The 16,377-nt window shown below is 37.7% G+C and overlaps 2 protein-coding genes across 4 annotated transcripts in view; both read right to left on the bottom strand.

The window, feature by feature from the left end:
- adam12b (ADAM metallopeptidase domain 12b) overlaps positions 1-3,624 on the bottom strand; it is a 90,717-nt gene extending 87,093 nt beyond the window's left edge. The window contains exon 1 of one of the 2 annotated variants that reach the window (XM_079852945.1): positions 3,168-3,624. In XM_079852945.1, coding sequence (XP_079709071.1) covers positions 3,168-3,279 — 112 coding nt within the window. In that variant the 5' untranslated portion in view covers positions 3,280-3,624. The remainder of the gene's footprint in view (positions 1-3,167) is intronic. The other variant, XM_079852944.1, reaches the window with a different exon arrangement.
- Positions 3,625-5,677: 2,053 nt separating this feature from the next.
- LOC307148285 (uncharacterized protein) overlaps positions 5,678-16,377 on the bottom strand; it is a 12,961-nt gene continuing 2,261 nt past the window's right edge. Inside the window, exons 2-7 of one of the 2 annotated variants that reach the window (XM_079853687.1) lie at positions 15,557-16,377; positions 12,720-12,889; positions 12,170-12,338; positions 11,359-11,422; positions 10,965-11,064; positions 5,678-6,348 (exon numbers count right to left, since the gene is read on the bottom strand). The exon at positions 15,557-16,377 is cut by the window's right edge and continues 206 nt beyond it. In XM_079853687.1, the coding sequence (XP_079709813.1) occupies positions 6,310-6,348; positions 10,965-11,064; positions 11,359-11,422; positions 12,170-12,338; positions 12,720-12,889; positions 15,557-16,377 (1,363 nt within the window). In that variant the 3' untranslated portion in view covers positions 5,678-6,309. The remainder of the gene's footprint in view (positions 6,349-10,964; positions 11,065-11,358; positions 11,423-12,169; positions 12,339-12,719; positions 12,890-15,556) is intronic. The other variant, XM_079853688.1, reaches the window with a different exon arrangement.

Here is a 16,377-nt window from a genome sequence, read left to right as displayed (position 1 = left end):
GTATATTTTTTCATTTTAGATGTATTATACTGGTATGCTAAATTATGTTTTTTTTTTAAATAAGCCACAGAGTGCAACATCATATTATAACCACTGCAGTGTCCATAGAAATTTTGTGTGCTCAAACTCTAGAAAGAGCGCATCTTAAGAATGAGTTGTGCCCACTGCATTTGACTTACCCTAAAAGACATCAAAGAATAGTTATACATCATCTCACCATAGGCCCCGCCCACTCGCACTTGAGTCTGTCGACAACAGGACATATGAAAGAGTGAATGAATGTTAGCTTTGATGCGTCCAGCTTAAACAGCTTGTTTGCATCTCAGTACAGACTTCAGAGGGATCCCAGCTTCGGAAACAAGTGGATGGTTTATTTTAATCGCATTGGAGGATATGTTTGTTCGGGGCATTTTGTTTTATTTGAATGCCAACGAAAATAATTCCAAACAAAGCATTACTTAATAAATCTGCCTTTCTGAACAAATGGTTTGAGTGAGTGATTCAATAATCAATTCAAAAAGCTTCTCTACTATATAGTAGGTGAAAAAAATTATGCAAAATGAGTAGCATGTCCAAATTCACCGTATTCATTAAACAGTAGGCAAGCCAAGATTCACCCAGATGACCAACCACTTCCAGCAAGATCTGAAGTGTGCATTCAATGGACACTTTACTATCCCTTTTAGCCATTGGTGAGGATATGTGAAAGACAAAGAAGGAAAGACAAAACGATCCGCATTAAATTCATACTACACACATTCATTCTATATAGAACATACTTTTTAACAGTTGCGAAATACTTAAAAGAAGTACCTATTCAGAGAGCATGCGATATCAGATGCAACCAGTCACTTGCTTTGTTTCTGACTGAATCAGCCATTTTGAATGAATGAATGAATGAATGAATGACTCACTTATTAAGATCACTTATCCTGCTGCCATGATCAATAATATTTGGGATTTCGAATAGAATTTTAGACTACTTGATCAGCAATTCCACCCACTTTGGCAGATTATAAGGATTTCAGTCATGGATGAACACATTATAAACACACATACACGCACACACAAACAGTGTCAGAGCACAAGAAACAAATTAGCCATGGATGGATAGTCTCAAATTGCATTTTAATAGCTCTAGGTAATTTTTGCTGTCATGTGTGATACTGTGAAACCATGTCAGACCTGCTAACTTTAGGAGGTTGTCAACGCTGGGAATGAGGTGCTAACAAGAGGAAATATGAGACACACACACACACACACACACACACACACACACACACACACACACACACACACACACACACACACACACACACACACACACACAAAGCGCAAACTAAGCGCAAAGCCAAAATACTGCCCTCAAAAGGTGTTGTTTCAAGACAGCACCCCTCAGTGGCTGAGACACTTTTATACACACAACTATACACACAAATACACTGTTAATCAAGTAACTTAAATTAAATAAAAAGGCATATGAAAGACATTATAAGACGGTCCTTTTTTGCATTCTATTTCATTTGCTGTGATCAAACTGAGTTTCAAGAGTCCCCTGCAATCAAAGCTCTGAAACATATTATCATTCTGCCTTTGCTGTAATTACTATCTTTCTGAACACCAGCTTAGAGGAATACACTCTAGTGAGAGAGAGAGCAGAGGAGGAGAAAATCTGAGATGTATAGAACAGATGTGTTATAGGAAAAATATGATCTGATGAATTAAACGGTGAAACTGACCAGTGAAAGAGAAAACTTAACCTTAACTGACTTAACAAACACCTTTTACGTCAACCATCTGCCACACTGAAATAAATGCAGCACATGTACATGCCAAAAACAAAGCCTATTTTGAACGTAATTCCACTGACCTCATTAAACTAGAGTTCTGACAAGCACAAGTGTTTTGTTGAACACAAAATATATATCATTGGATCAAGTGCACTGTATATACAGTAGCCAATTTTCACCACCAAATAGTCAGTGCCTTTACATGTGTTCTCATAGTAAATACAAGACAAGTCATTAAGAAATGCCTTCAGTGTTGTACAATTATTTTAACCTAGTAGCTTTTATTTAAATTCAATGCAATTTATGTTTATTTGTGTAGCACTTTTCACAATAGATATCATTTCAAAGCAGCTTTACAGAAAATACTTGTTTCTACATTACAATTTAGAGCAATTTGTTATCAGAAGTGACTGTGTCCAAGAAATGCCCATGTCCAGAAATGTACAGTTTTAAGATAATACAAATAATGCAGTTAGCTAAGATCATGTATTTATTTAGGCAGAGACAATGATCTCATTAAAGCAGTTATTACAAGTTGTGATCATAATGATTACAATATCCAGTATAGAAAATTTGCCACCATGTTGATTCTGAGTTGGCATCATCTGAAGTCCTAACAGGGGTTGGCGTAATCTCTTCACGGGATTATTTATTTATTTATTGCATTATTAAATATTACACTATTACTTAATTAAATATTATATGATTAACATTTCATTGCACCTTTAGAGGTTCAACAGCTTGTCAAAGAGAAGTACCCTCAAAGGTACATCTTTGAGCCCATCATTTTAGTTATTTATATACAACAAAAGGACATCCAGACATGTGTTTAAATGGTCACTGTTAAAGCCACATCATGTAAATGTGCACCTCTGCTCTTTCCTTCTATTGTTATTCATTCTCATACACACAAGGTTTCCTATGTATCTCATTCAGCAACTCTCTTCATGTTTATTAATGTATTCTTCGCAAACTGACTTAAATCAAACTCTTGCATCATTTAAACATACAATAAGTGCATGGGTTATAACTTTTAAATGATTATTATTGTCATCATTATGTGTTTAAATGGATACAGTAACACAGTTTAGCAAAAAAATAAAAAATAAAATAAATAGTAGGGTATCAGCTTGTCACTGAGGCAGTAACCTCAAATGGTGCACCCTTAAAAGCTTTATAAGATACTAATATGCACCCTTTAGGGTTATATTATTTAGGGTTTAGGGTTAGGCTATATTAGGCTATTACAAAGGTCTACTACCCCTGTGAGCGCATGCAGCCCATTAATAAAGAACTTACAGTACTTTCATTTTTATATAAGTTTTACTCAATGTAAACATTCAGTAGTAAGATAGGCACTATTATGAAGTGTCCTACCGTCGGGTGAGTGATGAGTGGAGACGCCAGCTGTCAGACCCACTATCAGCAGCACAAAAGCGCGCAGTCCGCTCATGAGGCACCAGTTCTCCATACGCCGGGAGATCCTCATGATGCCCGGCTCCTTATGATGAGATCTTCATAATATACCCACACAGAAACACACAAATACACACACACACACACGGCGCAGGAGGAGAGGATGTGAGGGACTTCCTGCAATACGATTAAATCCACAGGGGAGCGAGGGGAGGAGGGTGGTCTACAGACCCGCGATAGAGCTGTCAGAAAAACTTTACAAAGCCGCCAATAGTGCTGAAATCTTGTGCTCAACTGTGTTCACACACTGTCCCGTGTTACACATGCAGAGCGTAAACAAAAGCAAGGAGCACACGTACAGATACGAAGAGATATTGGTTAGGTCTCCTGCTTTGGTGAAGTGTTGATTCTTTGGGAGACTGCTGCTTAAATCTCCACGTGTTTTATATGGGTGCTCTGCAGGGTCCTAAAGCCATTAGTCCACCAGTGTATCGAGCATAACCGAAAAAACTATTCATAAATAGTGTTTTGTTTTTGTTTTGCCTGTTTGTTTTTAACCAAATAAAATAGAGATATAATAAAGTCTATATATTTACAAATCACCAGATCTGATGATTTGTCAAAACTTATAAATAGGCTACAAGATTCCACTGTCATTGTGCTATTCTTATTCACACAATACTGTGATTGGCTTCCGTTTGATATGGCATGAATGAGTTCATTGGTACCAGTTTCAATGGTACTGTAGTTAAAATCAATGTATTTTACATTATCTGCATTTTAATCAGTACATGAATAAGTTAATTTTACAGTTACATTGTTGCAGAAATTAAGAAACTGTATGTTTTTATGTGGCTCCAGAAAATGCAAGAAAGACAATTATTCATTTTCTTAATGGGGTAATTTTCCCTTTTTTTTCATTATGAAAGGCACTTTATAATAACTCTTTCAAGGTTTCCAGCAGGCAGCATATTGACCTCAGAGACTCAAGGACTTTTCAGCACATTTTTAAATCAGCATATTTGGTTGCTCTTCCTTTTATGAGACTTTCAAAGTATCACAACCAGCTCTGAATTCTTATTGCTGAACAAAGACGATTTTTACACCCTTAGGTTACTTGTATCTGCTTTGTCATCCATCTGTCATCTAACTGATCACTGAGTTTCCAGACTAATCTTCCGTAACACTGTGCTCTCCTGAATTCTATTACCCCAAATTTCACGTTCCACACCAGAAACCCTGACACTTCCAGGGCAGAGGAGTCAGTGGAATATATGCCCTTTTCTTATCATCATATCCAACACCATATTAACAAGTAGCTTTACTTCACTGACTGAAATTGCCTATTACAGAAAGAGAATAGGCTGTAATATCCAAATTTTAATGTGGGGAATAATTGCATACTGAATCTGAAAAAAAAGGGGCAGAAAAGCCGGCAATACTCATTTTTTTATATTTTTCAAATAATACATAGGACCATGAGACTATTTAAGAACAAAACCACCATTTCATAAGTAGAACAAGCTGTACGTAATACATCTTTGTAATGTGTTTTGCGAATAGCTGGGTGGCAAATCCAATTATGATTTCTATTAACTGTGCTTAAATCCTCAGGTCAGGTCAATCAATTTCCACTGGAGAAAAAGATCATTTTGAATAGGGTATGGTGATTTTAAAAGGGTGGTGTAATGCCCTTTTCACAAGATGTAAAATAAGTCTTTGATGTACCCAGAGTGTGTATGTAAAGTTTTAGCTCAAAATACCCCACAGATATTTTATATAGCATGTTAAATCTGTCACTTTTTGAGGGTGAGCAAAAACGCACAGTTTTTGTGTCTGTCCCTTTAAATGCAAATGAGCTGCTACTCCTGGCACAGGGGGCGGAGCTACAACAGCTTATGTCCTTTTAACTCACACAGACATGCACTGAAAATTTCAAAAACGTTTAGCCTTTTATGTTCAAACCGAAGTCAGATAGATGGAGACTAATGAAGAAGTGACAACATGTAGACAACATTTCTGAATGGTTATTTGGTGAATTTATGTAGCTTATGTGTAGTTATCTTCTAGTCATTGATTAGCATATTCTGTCTTGATAATCTATAAATCGCATTCCCGGGGGTGGGGAGTGATGTCACTAACCCGGGAAGAATGTCATGTAGTCCCTACCAGCTGTTTGTTGTAGTCCTTAAAAAGCAATTTCTTTAAAAGAAAATATCTCCAATTGCTTTGAACTTTGAGCGTCGTAACTTTGCAGATGTTGCTCAAACAGCAACATTACACACTAACTAAAGGTAGAAAAGTGAAATCATATTCAACCACCCCTTTAACAAATAATACATATTTAGTAAAGGCAAATGACTTTTGGTGGCCTAATTAACATTTTGTGGCATTGTGCTATTTATTTGGACCAAAAAAAAAACAAAAAAACCTGGGTCAATTATAATTTAAAACAACATTTTAATTGGTGCAACACACTATACTCTGAAGAGTTTATATGATAGAACACATTTTTTTAACAGAAAACAGACTCCATTAAGCAGAAACTGATTTCGCCATGTACAACATTCCATTCAACCAATCAGATTTTAATCAAGTTTACAGTTAATGTCAAGTTTAGACTTACAACCAGGGTTTGGTGCTTCTACATTAGTGTTATTCACTTATCATTTCCCTCTAATTTTAGGGATAACTTGTTAGGTTTAGAGCTGGAGATATGGTCAGGACTAAATCTTGGAAGAGGAATATTGTTCCCGGATCAACAAAATATACTGACCCATGAAATGCGTCTAACTCGGAAAAATCAGGAAGTGCCTCTAATGAGGTCTAGAGTCTTATAAGCAATCTTATACTGTATTATCAAACATGTTCTCTTTAAATATACTTATCAGACAAGGACACAGCAGTCCATGGACGTGCGTCCATATATAATGTGGATTCACCCCAGGCAAAAGGTGTTTTATATTTGGAACAATGCATCAGAAAGCCAAGCTCTCTGCTCTCTGCTCTCATGAGGGAGCTGCAAAGGTCTTGCTCGTCTTCAGTTCTTTGCCTCAGGCAAGGAGAGCACGGGGGATATGAATTTTGTGAACAGGCACTTCCATCAGTCACTGTGTCTTTGAAGAATCTGATCCAAAAGTTTCTGTGGAAAAAAGGAGAGGAAACTTTTAACTAAACTACAACTAGCCAAGCATCCTCCTCGCCAGAGCACCTGCACGCTCAGGCCAAGTGGTGAAGAAATGAAGGGGAAGGGACTGTGTAATCTACAGATTACCCAGAATTCTCCCAACCTGTCCCCCTGGGTGGCCATCTCCACCGGGAGCAATGATAACTTGCTATCTGTGCTCAAACCACATCATGCTATCATGACTTTTCTCTCCTTGGAGGTATTCATTTTATTTTCTGCCTGATTTCCTTGTCCTTGGCTATCTTTGATGCTGCGCTCCGTCAACTGCTACAGAATAACCAACACATTCCAGTGTAGATTAGAAAAAGTTGAATATGTTTTGTTCGGGAAACAAACTTTTGTCATGAACTGCCGTTTTTTTTTGTTTGTTTTTTTACCAGTTTAGAGGAACCATTTAAGGGTTGGAAGTCAACTTAAAGGGATAGTTCACCCAAAAATGAAAATTTTGTCATTACATTTTCACCCTCAAGTTGCTCCTAACTTGAACACAAAAGAAGATATTTTGATGAAAGTCGGTAACCAGACAGTTGACGGACCCCACTGACTTACATAGTAAGAAAGAAAAAAAAAATATGGAAGTCAATGGGTGCTGTCAACTGTCTGGTTACCAACATTCTTCAAAATATCTTCTTTTGTGTTCAACAGAAAAAAGAAACTCATACAGGTTTGGAATAACTTGAGGGTGAATAAGTAATGACAAAATTTACATTTGAGGGTAAACTATCCCTTTAAAACTGAAGCAAATTTAAAAATGTAAGCATTTAGATCATTCATGAATTGTCACATAACTGGTTTAATAGTTCACTTCCAATTTAATACAACAACATTATGTTTGAAAATATGAAACATTTAGGAGGTATTACCTGAAGTCATAATGGTAATTAACAAGTACAAATATTGTAAAACAAAGATGCTGAGACGAATTGAGCAAAAAACTCAGTAAGTAACTTTATATACGCAGTTATAATCAAACTACAGCGGGCATTTGTGTAGTCAAGCCATAGTCTTCCTCTGTCCAAATATACACTTCTGTTCAAAGGTTTGTGTTTTTTTTATGGCTTTGAAAGAAGCCTCTTATGATCACCAAGGCTGGTTTATTTGATCAAAAATACAGTAGAAACTGTAATATTATATACTTTTATTAAATATAAATATAAGTATTAAAATATAAAATAACTTTTTTGAATTTTAATATAATTTTAATATAATTTATTCCTGTGATGACAAAGATACATTTTTGCAGACATTACTCCAGTCTCATGATGTGTCACATGATCCTTCAGAATTCGTTCAACAAGCAACATTTCTTATTATTATCAAGGTTTAAAACAGTTGTGCTGCTTAATATTTTTGTGGAAACTGTAATAATCTTATTCAGGATTCTTTAAAAGGAAGTTCAAAAGAACAGCATTTATTTAAAATAGAAATGCTTTGCAACAATATAAAAGTCGTTACTGTCACTTTTAATCATTGCAATACATCATTGTAGAATAAGTATTAACCAATCAAATATTTAAAGGATTAAACACACATCTTTGAGACCAATTGTAGTTGGATTAACATTTACACATGATGGAAGAATCAAAAAAACATTAAAAACCCGGACTGGTACGATTTCAGTCAGACTAAAGCGTCAGACTAAAAGACAAATGAATGCTTTTTCTAACCTTCAAAGTGCCTGTAAATGTGTGTATTGTGAGTATTATAGTAATGATCAATTACCGGAATTTTCAAAGTCCTTAATTATTATCACAGGACACACATAAGAGCCATAGAAAGTTATGAGCGACAAAACAATGCATGTGAACTCTTTTGACATCTTTCTCTCTCTCCCTGCACCAGCTTCACTATCTTCAACCTGACTTATCAGGAATCCATCACTGTCGCACAGGAGGTGCCGGCCTGAGAGACAGAGGGGCATCATGGGAGACAGTGAGCAAGACACTTCATGTCAAACTATCAGCCTCACAGGACCTGACACCCATTAAAACAACACACCCCGACAAGAGATTTCTCCTTTACAAAAGCTCACGTTTTAGGCATCCAGGGATCAGCCTGTCAGCAAAGAGATCTAAAATTCCAATAAAAGCTGTCCTGTTGTGGAATTCAACACTCTAAACATCAAAAACAAGGAAATTATTGTTGACACAACCCTCCTTTGTGACACAAGCGTCCCACAAGTATCAGGGCCATGTCTGTCACCGAAAAGAACAAAAGGAATGCATGAATAAATCACCCTTGAGTGGAATTAATCTCGATATCAAAAAGTAAAGGATTCATTTGAAGAACTATACTGACCTCTGCTGGAAGATAGCAGGGCAAGTACAATTGATATGTTCACTTAATAAAGGAACAACTTGCTGAAAATAGAAGATTATGCCTTTATTTCCAAACGCTCCTGTTTTTTCAAACCTGTACGGCTTTCTTTTATTCTGTGAAACACAAGACATTTTGCAGAATGTACTAGTCAATCTTTTCTATGCTATTATAATGAATGGGGACTGGAACTTTTAATCTTCAATAAGTATAATGTAAATAAGTCAATAAGTAACATGTCAGTAAGTAACACGTAAAAGTGGTCCAAATGACTTGTGCACAATATTTAAGTGTTGTTAAGTCATACGATAGCTTTGGATAAGAAACTTATGTCATTATTCACTGATAATAGTCTCTTTATCTGAGATATTACATCAGTTAGTGCAATAAGTGAATCATTTATAGTTTAACTATTAATTAATAAATCATAGTTTCGTGAAACAGATCAATAGATTCATTGAAAAGATCTGACTCAAAAGAACTTTTAATTCACAAAACAAAACATTGTTTCTTCTATCAAGGCGTACAGATGTCAGGATTATCAGTGAATAACAGCTTAAATTTATTGTGTGACTTCAGAAGACTTGAAATATACTGGACAAGTCATATGAACTACTATCAAAATACTTTTATAGTGTTTTTCCTTTTTTTTTTTTAAATGAAAGAGCTTCAGTGGGAAAAAAGCAATCAGCATTGTGTTCCACTAAAGAAATTCAATATGGAACTAAATCAGGGAAAAAAAATGTATAAAAGTTTTCATTGTTTGGGTTAACTATTCCTTTAAAATTTCACAATGGCCTGACAAGACTAATGTAACAGTTATGTCACATATGATCATTTCCAAGCTGCTGCGAAGCACTGTTGAGACTCTCAGCATTAATTCATCTCATGAGTCTCTATATATCACCTGACACCTCAGAGCAGAGGTAAAAGTTTATCAAGTTGAGTTCAGACAGTCTGGCACCCCACAGCACCAGCTGTTTCTAACCGGAGGGAAGGTTTTCACAGAGTAACACAAGTTTCATCTCCGCTGGTACATTTGGGCTGACAGTTGTGATAGAACGCATTAAGAGACAAAAGCCTCAGGTGTGTTTGTCCTTGTGGGGGTCATTAAAGGTCAGTCTGGAGGATCACTTTAGAGTGTTCACTGTTGCAGCATCAGCACAAAGCAACACAGCTATTCTGTCATGACTTCAATTTGTAGGCCAGTCCGGATGGCTAATTCACTTTGTGTGCCCTCTAGAATTTCCAAGAGCAAGAGGCATTTAGAATAGTGGTTTTCAAGTCTACGGTTAACACTATTTGAAGACACTTCCACATTTTGTTCTACAACATAAATTACATGGTCATACCTCGTGGTGTTCTTTAAAAATGTTACTAGCAAATTGCAAAGTTGCTTGTTTAGTCAAGCACATAGCGTAAACTCACATCCTAGATCAATGGGTCTCAACCGGGAGCTGAGGCTGAGAACTGTCCTGGAGAGAAATCTGAAGCATGCAAAAAAAAAAAAAAGAATCTTAATTTATTCAGAGCTTTATTTTAAAAACTCAAGACATTCCACAGGGAACCCATTGCTGGAGAAAGCTAATTCTCTTCAAGGTTTTGGGACTACAAACTGAACAGCGCTATACAGTTTCAGTTAAAACGAGTCTAATTTAATTTTGGCTATTAAACCAGGCACGCTTTAATTGAATTCTTATTTTAATTATATTCTTCTAAGGTAACTACATATCTGGGTGCTGAAAAAAGGCCCTATCATATTTTACTATTCTGCTTCGATTCAGCTCAGAAGCGTGTCTGTATAAGGTTTCATTTTGCTATATAAATGTCAGTTATTTGATGAAATTCACAATATGTGACCCAGCATGTTCTCTGTAAACATCAGGATACATCTAATTCACTTTTATGAAAAAAAAAAGAAGCAAAATATGATGTGCTTTGGGACTAAAATTATGGTAGATTTTTTGTAGTAAAACTAAATAGCCATTTCAGTACAACAAATAAACTTATTTTCTGCATTTCTCTTATATGCGTATAATAATCAAGCATTTATATTACACTTAGCATTGTATATTGAGAATATTGTTGGCTCTTAGATTAACAGATCTAAGCTCAGATTCAGCGACTGCTAAACGGATACATGCAAATAAAAGTACAAGCTGAATTTTTTTTTTTTTTTAATGATTAAGGTTTTATCTTGTAAAATCTATAAGCCTTAAAATACAGAGCAGTTTTTGTGTGAGATAAAGCTTAACCTTTTTGAAGACCTCTGCCCTCAGTCTATTGGTTTCAGACACCAGTCTCTTCCTCTCCATCTCCTTCTTTTTGGCCACCTCGGGGAGTTTGTTGTAAATCCTGCAAGCACAGACTGAGGATGATGGACATATAATGACATGAAAACAGTGACTTGTGTGGAAGAAGGAATTGATCCATCTTCACCTAAACACAAACAGGAACACACAAAGAAATACCTTGATGTACGTATGTCAATATATGCTTTAATCCACTATATTTCATCTGATCTGGTGGCTTTTACTCCAGCAGAGAGATAAGCGAACATTATCCTTATCAGAAAGGGGTCATATTGTGTTGTTGCACTGATAAGCACTGGTGCTGTGATATTGTGAGAGAGTGTGTGCGAAATCTCACCGTCTGGATCTCCATTGCATCTCCTTGCCTGAGATGGCTCTTTCCCTGGGTTTGAAAAGGTTATCTACAAAACACATTCAGCAGGATTATAAAGGATAAAAGTGAAATGAAAAGTTTGTTACAAAGCTTAATATTTCATTTAATTAATTTATTCTTCAGTTGCAGTTTTCTAAAGATCGTCATAGTCAGTCTGTAACTTTTCTGACCGATGTAGCTTCGCAGAACATTTTCTAATGGATGCATTTATGAGCTTACTGAATAAATATTGGAGTTGCATATACAGTAGCTATTGAATAAGAACATTTTTACAGTAACTTGTAGAATCATATTGAAGCCAATAGGGGGCATCAGGAAGCTGCAGAATATTTCATGTCCTTTTTAAGATTCATTGTTCATTCTAAACAGGGCCACAATGATACATATGGAGGCCTTTGAGATCTTAATTCTATCTATTTGTTTTATACTGTAAGTCTGTCCGTCCCAAGTTTGTTCTGATATTACTAAATTTTGAATGCACCAAAAGTTTCAGTGCAGCACTGAAGCATGTCTTCCTGTGACAGCATCAATAATGTGCCTTGCCGCAGTGCACATGCTCTAAAATTAAGATGATTACCCTTATACCCACTGTTGGCATATTTTGCAGGCATTTACCACACTGATGCACTGTTAGTAAGTAATTGTTCATTGCTTCTGTGGACACCTGATTGAATGGTTATAGAAGTGATTCTGAGACTGCATTGCTGCAGCACCAGATCTGCACTACAGCTCCTTCATCTGTGCATAGGATCCTAATGAAAACAGAGTATCTTACCACTAAGTGGGTGTGGTTTGGTGCAGTTCCGCCTACGGTTAGCCGTCTCCACGCCCATGATAAATTCTGCTGTTTGTAAGCTCCGCCTCTCCCTGGCCCTCAGTTCCAATCGCCGCACCCGATTCTGAGAGCGAGAGATGAAATCTGGCCGAAACAGCTCAAGAGCCTCCTACACACATTTAGAAATGAACACAAAGTTTATGCCACAGTGCAATGCTGGAGTGTATATACATGATTTGCCATAATTGGGTGTTCAGGAAGGAAGTAAACTTGAGGCTTTGTTCACACACAAATCCAATTGGATTTTCAATAGGCATGTACAATCTAGCTAGACTTTTTACATTTTTCAATATCGGATGTATTTTGGTTGATATTGGATATTTAAGTGTACATGATCATGTTTCCTATTTTTACATTTAGATTACACTTTGATGTAATCTGACACTCACAAGTTAATCTATAAAACACTAATACATTTAAAAACACTGTTAATAACACTGCCTGTCTGAACAAACCCTACGGAAGCCAGATTCCCTCAGTAAAACCATACCCTCAAGCTAAGCAACTGTGGTTTAGTGGCCTGCTGGTCAGTCCTGGACCCACAGGTGCAATTAGTCAGATGGGGAGAGACCGGGCACTCAATAAGTCTCCTGACTTTCTGAGCAGAGTGGAAAACTGTTCTGACCTCACGAGGGGCCCTTTCATACACCTGAGGGACTCCTGGACAGATAAATAATGATGTTAGCTTAGTGCCTTAGCACACAGCCTTACAAACACTCGCTATAACACTTTTACCTGGATAAGAAACACTTATGCATTGTACTACATAAAAGTACTGGTACATAGTGCAAGACATGCAACAGTCCACAATAGGGTTTGCATACTTTTTAGTATTTAAAAAAAAATGTGAAAAAGCATTGCTCTATCAATTTCTGTAATGTGACACATTTACAAGAGAAATTGAATATTAAGTGAGAAGTAATGTGGCGGGACATGATTTTGTCCATCGGGATCGAGATTTTAATAGTTGTGCAAGCAAGAATTACCATTACTATTGCTCAGACTTAAAGGACAAGTTCGGTATTTTACACTTAAAGCCCTGTTTACAGATCGTTTCTGATGAAATAGAACGGTTGAGATAAAAATGTGGACACATGCTGCTGTCCCGAGAATTTTAGGTTTATTTCGCTTCCCCCCCCCCCACCTACACAATGGCAGCCTATGGGCACTGGAACATCCTTCCTAAAACGCATTAAACTTTCGATTACAAAGACGTGAAACTCACCGAGTGGTCAGGGGTGTTCACTGATATGCTCACACAAAAATCGCTGCAAAAGATGCTTTCCAACAGGTTTTATCGTAGTTTTTGTCTCCTCCATTGACTTGAATTGGATGGGCTGTGTGCGGTACGGTATTACTCCGCCGCTTCTTCTTCTGCTTCTTCTGTGTATTCAATGAAATGCCAGTGGTTTGCTTGTAATTGGCAAAGGTGCATTATCGCCACCAACTGGGCTGGAGTGTTTATTATTCAAGCTCTCAACGGAAGAATCTACGGGTGTGAGACGTTTGGAAAAATAGGTCCACAGTTTTACAACGAATGGTAAAACACCTGTTGGAAAGCATCTTTTTCAGCGATTTTTTTGTGAGCATATCAGTGAACACCCCTGACCACTCGGTGAGTTTCACGTCTTTGTAAACGAAAGTTTAATGCGTTTTATGAAGGATTGTTCCAGTGCCCATAGGCTGCCATTGTGTAGGTGGGGGGGGAAGCGAAATAAACCTAAAATTCTCGGGACAGCAGCATGTGTCCACATTTTTATCTCAACCGTTCTATTTCATCAGAAACGATCTGTAAACAGGGCTTTAAGTGTAAAATACCGAACTTGTCCTTTAAGTTTCTGGGTTTGTTCATATGCATAGCAAGTTTATGCTACGGACATGAATGTCAGTAGTGTGGCAGTAAAGTGAAAAAAGGTGTATAGTAAAGGTGTCGTCACATTTGTTGTTATTCGGCAAATTTTCACAGGTGAAATCCAGTAATTAAATTTAGAATCCACACAATCTGGAATTTCGTATGAGGGTGAAATATTTCCCCAAGCTGTACACGCAGATTCATAAATTCCAGTAATATTCACGAAAAAATTGGGTTGTATAAATGTCATACCAGTTCTTTTGGAAGATCGTGTCTCTTGATACTCCAATTCAGAGTAAGATGTTGCATTTTATAGTTGACACTGAGCACATACGAGCTCTTGAATATCACAGGGGAGTCCACCATTTTATTCAAAACTGGCTCTGAAATAAAAGTTAAAATCCTATTCACTAAAGCATGTCAGGCTCAGTAAGAGAGAGACAGGCTGATTTAAATCACAGATGCAGGGGGTTGCAAAAGGACATTGAAGGATTGGCACATAAATAAACTAAGACTTGTGGATAAGTGTCCTTTTGAGCCCTCCCTACTTTGGTACCTGGTGTTAGTTCATCAGAGCCCAGTCATGCAGTCGTGCCGTCACATGCCTCACAGACCACAGGCAAAAAATCAGGGTGCTGCAGAGAGGATGTTATCCTTTGACTCAGCACAAGGAAATGTGTTTAGCCGTACAGAGCCAGAATAGAGGCCAGAGAAACCAATAGACTTTAGACGCAAGGTAATGTGGAGTCAATGATGCATCATCTCACATAAGAAGATTGAAACTCACCCTATTTTCTTTTCAATAGCTCCCACTCACTCGCTTTCTATTACCTTGTAAAAAATCAGTGTCCTGACTATGCATTTACTAGTTATCCTGCAAGGTAAAAAACTGCAAAATACAAGTAAAATCCTTATATGCTACAATACACTACTTGCCTTTACCTGAAAATAATCTCCAAGATCAAGACTCTCTCTGTTAAAAATCCTGCCTCACAGCGAACTTCCTACTAAGACATTTCATTCCATCTCTGGACATCCAGCCATGCGCACTATATCAAGCAATGCCAGATTAAACCTATTCTGCCAATTTGTGCCAGTGGGCCTTTTTATCTGACGTCTGAGTGGCCCACTTGAGCTGGCGCGCCAATGCAATGTTCATCTGGATTGAAATGTTTCAGGTGCATTCTTTTATTTTCATAAATCCATTTATAGTATTTCTGACAATGCATTCCCATTCCCAAGGAGCTTTTGGGAAGGCCGTCTCATTAACAATGCATGAGCCACCAATCAGAAGGTGTGCAACCTGAGTAGGATATGTTGAAATGTAAACACACTGGCAAAGATATCGCATGGTCCATCCGAAATGTATGTTGCAGCAATGGTAGAATAAATAAGAGCAACAAAAAGAGAGAAAGAGGGAGAGGATGGATACATTTGCATGGTTCTGTGGAGCAGGGAGGTGATATAGGTAGTACCTGATGGCTTGCTGAATGCCTGTCTGGCTCTTAGATTGCACTGCGGAGGCCCTAAGACATCATTAGCCTTTCCATTCAGTCTGAAGGCAGCAGAAGATGAGTGGCACCTTGTTCTGAATGGCAATGATGTTAAAGTGGAACACAGTGTGTCGGAGCCGGAGCCAGCATTATTCTTAAAGGCACTGCCATTGATGCTTGAACCATCCTTCAGGTGCTGGGAATGCCTTTCTTTTCCATCAACGCCAACGTTCGCCATGTCCCAGTCACTGAAGGGCATTTTAGGTTGAATCGTCGTCCTGGGTTTCTCAGGGGTCTGAGTAAAAGATGGTTTTCCAAGGGAAAGGGACAGAGTGGATCTATACAAAGTCTGTCTAAGAGGGATTAAGAGGGATTTGTCCAAGTACAGAGTAGATCTGGACAGCTTGGATGGTAGGAGCTCCAGATGGATGCAGGAGCGGAAGATGTGATGTTTTAAAGGGGGTGAAGAGTCTGTTTGCTCATCTTCCATGGTGTAGCTGTGCCTGTGGACAGGCGGAGCTTGGGGGCTGCTGGGGGTCTCGTTATTGCAATGATGTTCTCTGTACTCGTCCACCGTCACCACAACTGCTTTATGTCTAGGAGGCCTCGGAATGCCAGCAAATGCTTTTAGGGTTTTATTTTCACTTCGGGCCATGGAAGAGGGCACTGTGTCAGGAATGTTTAGAGGACTAAATGCTAAGCTTTGATAAGGCATACAATCCCTTTTTGGAGACAAACTCCGGGTGGTGATGGTGATGGAGGAGAAGCTTGGTCGTAAAGTGGGTCTACTGAAGCAATGGAGA

The sequence above is a fragment of the Squalius cephalus genome, assembly GCF_949319135.1.
Source record: "Squalius cephalus genome assembly, chromosome: 20".
In the NCBI taxonomy this organism is placed as follows: domain Eukaryota; kingdom Metazoa; phylum Chordata; class Actinopteri; order Cypriniformes; family Leuciscidae; genus Squalius; species Squalius cephalus.
This window is presented reverse-complemented; position numbering and strand designations above follow the sequence as displayed.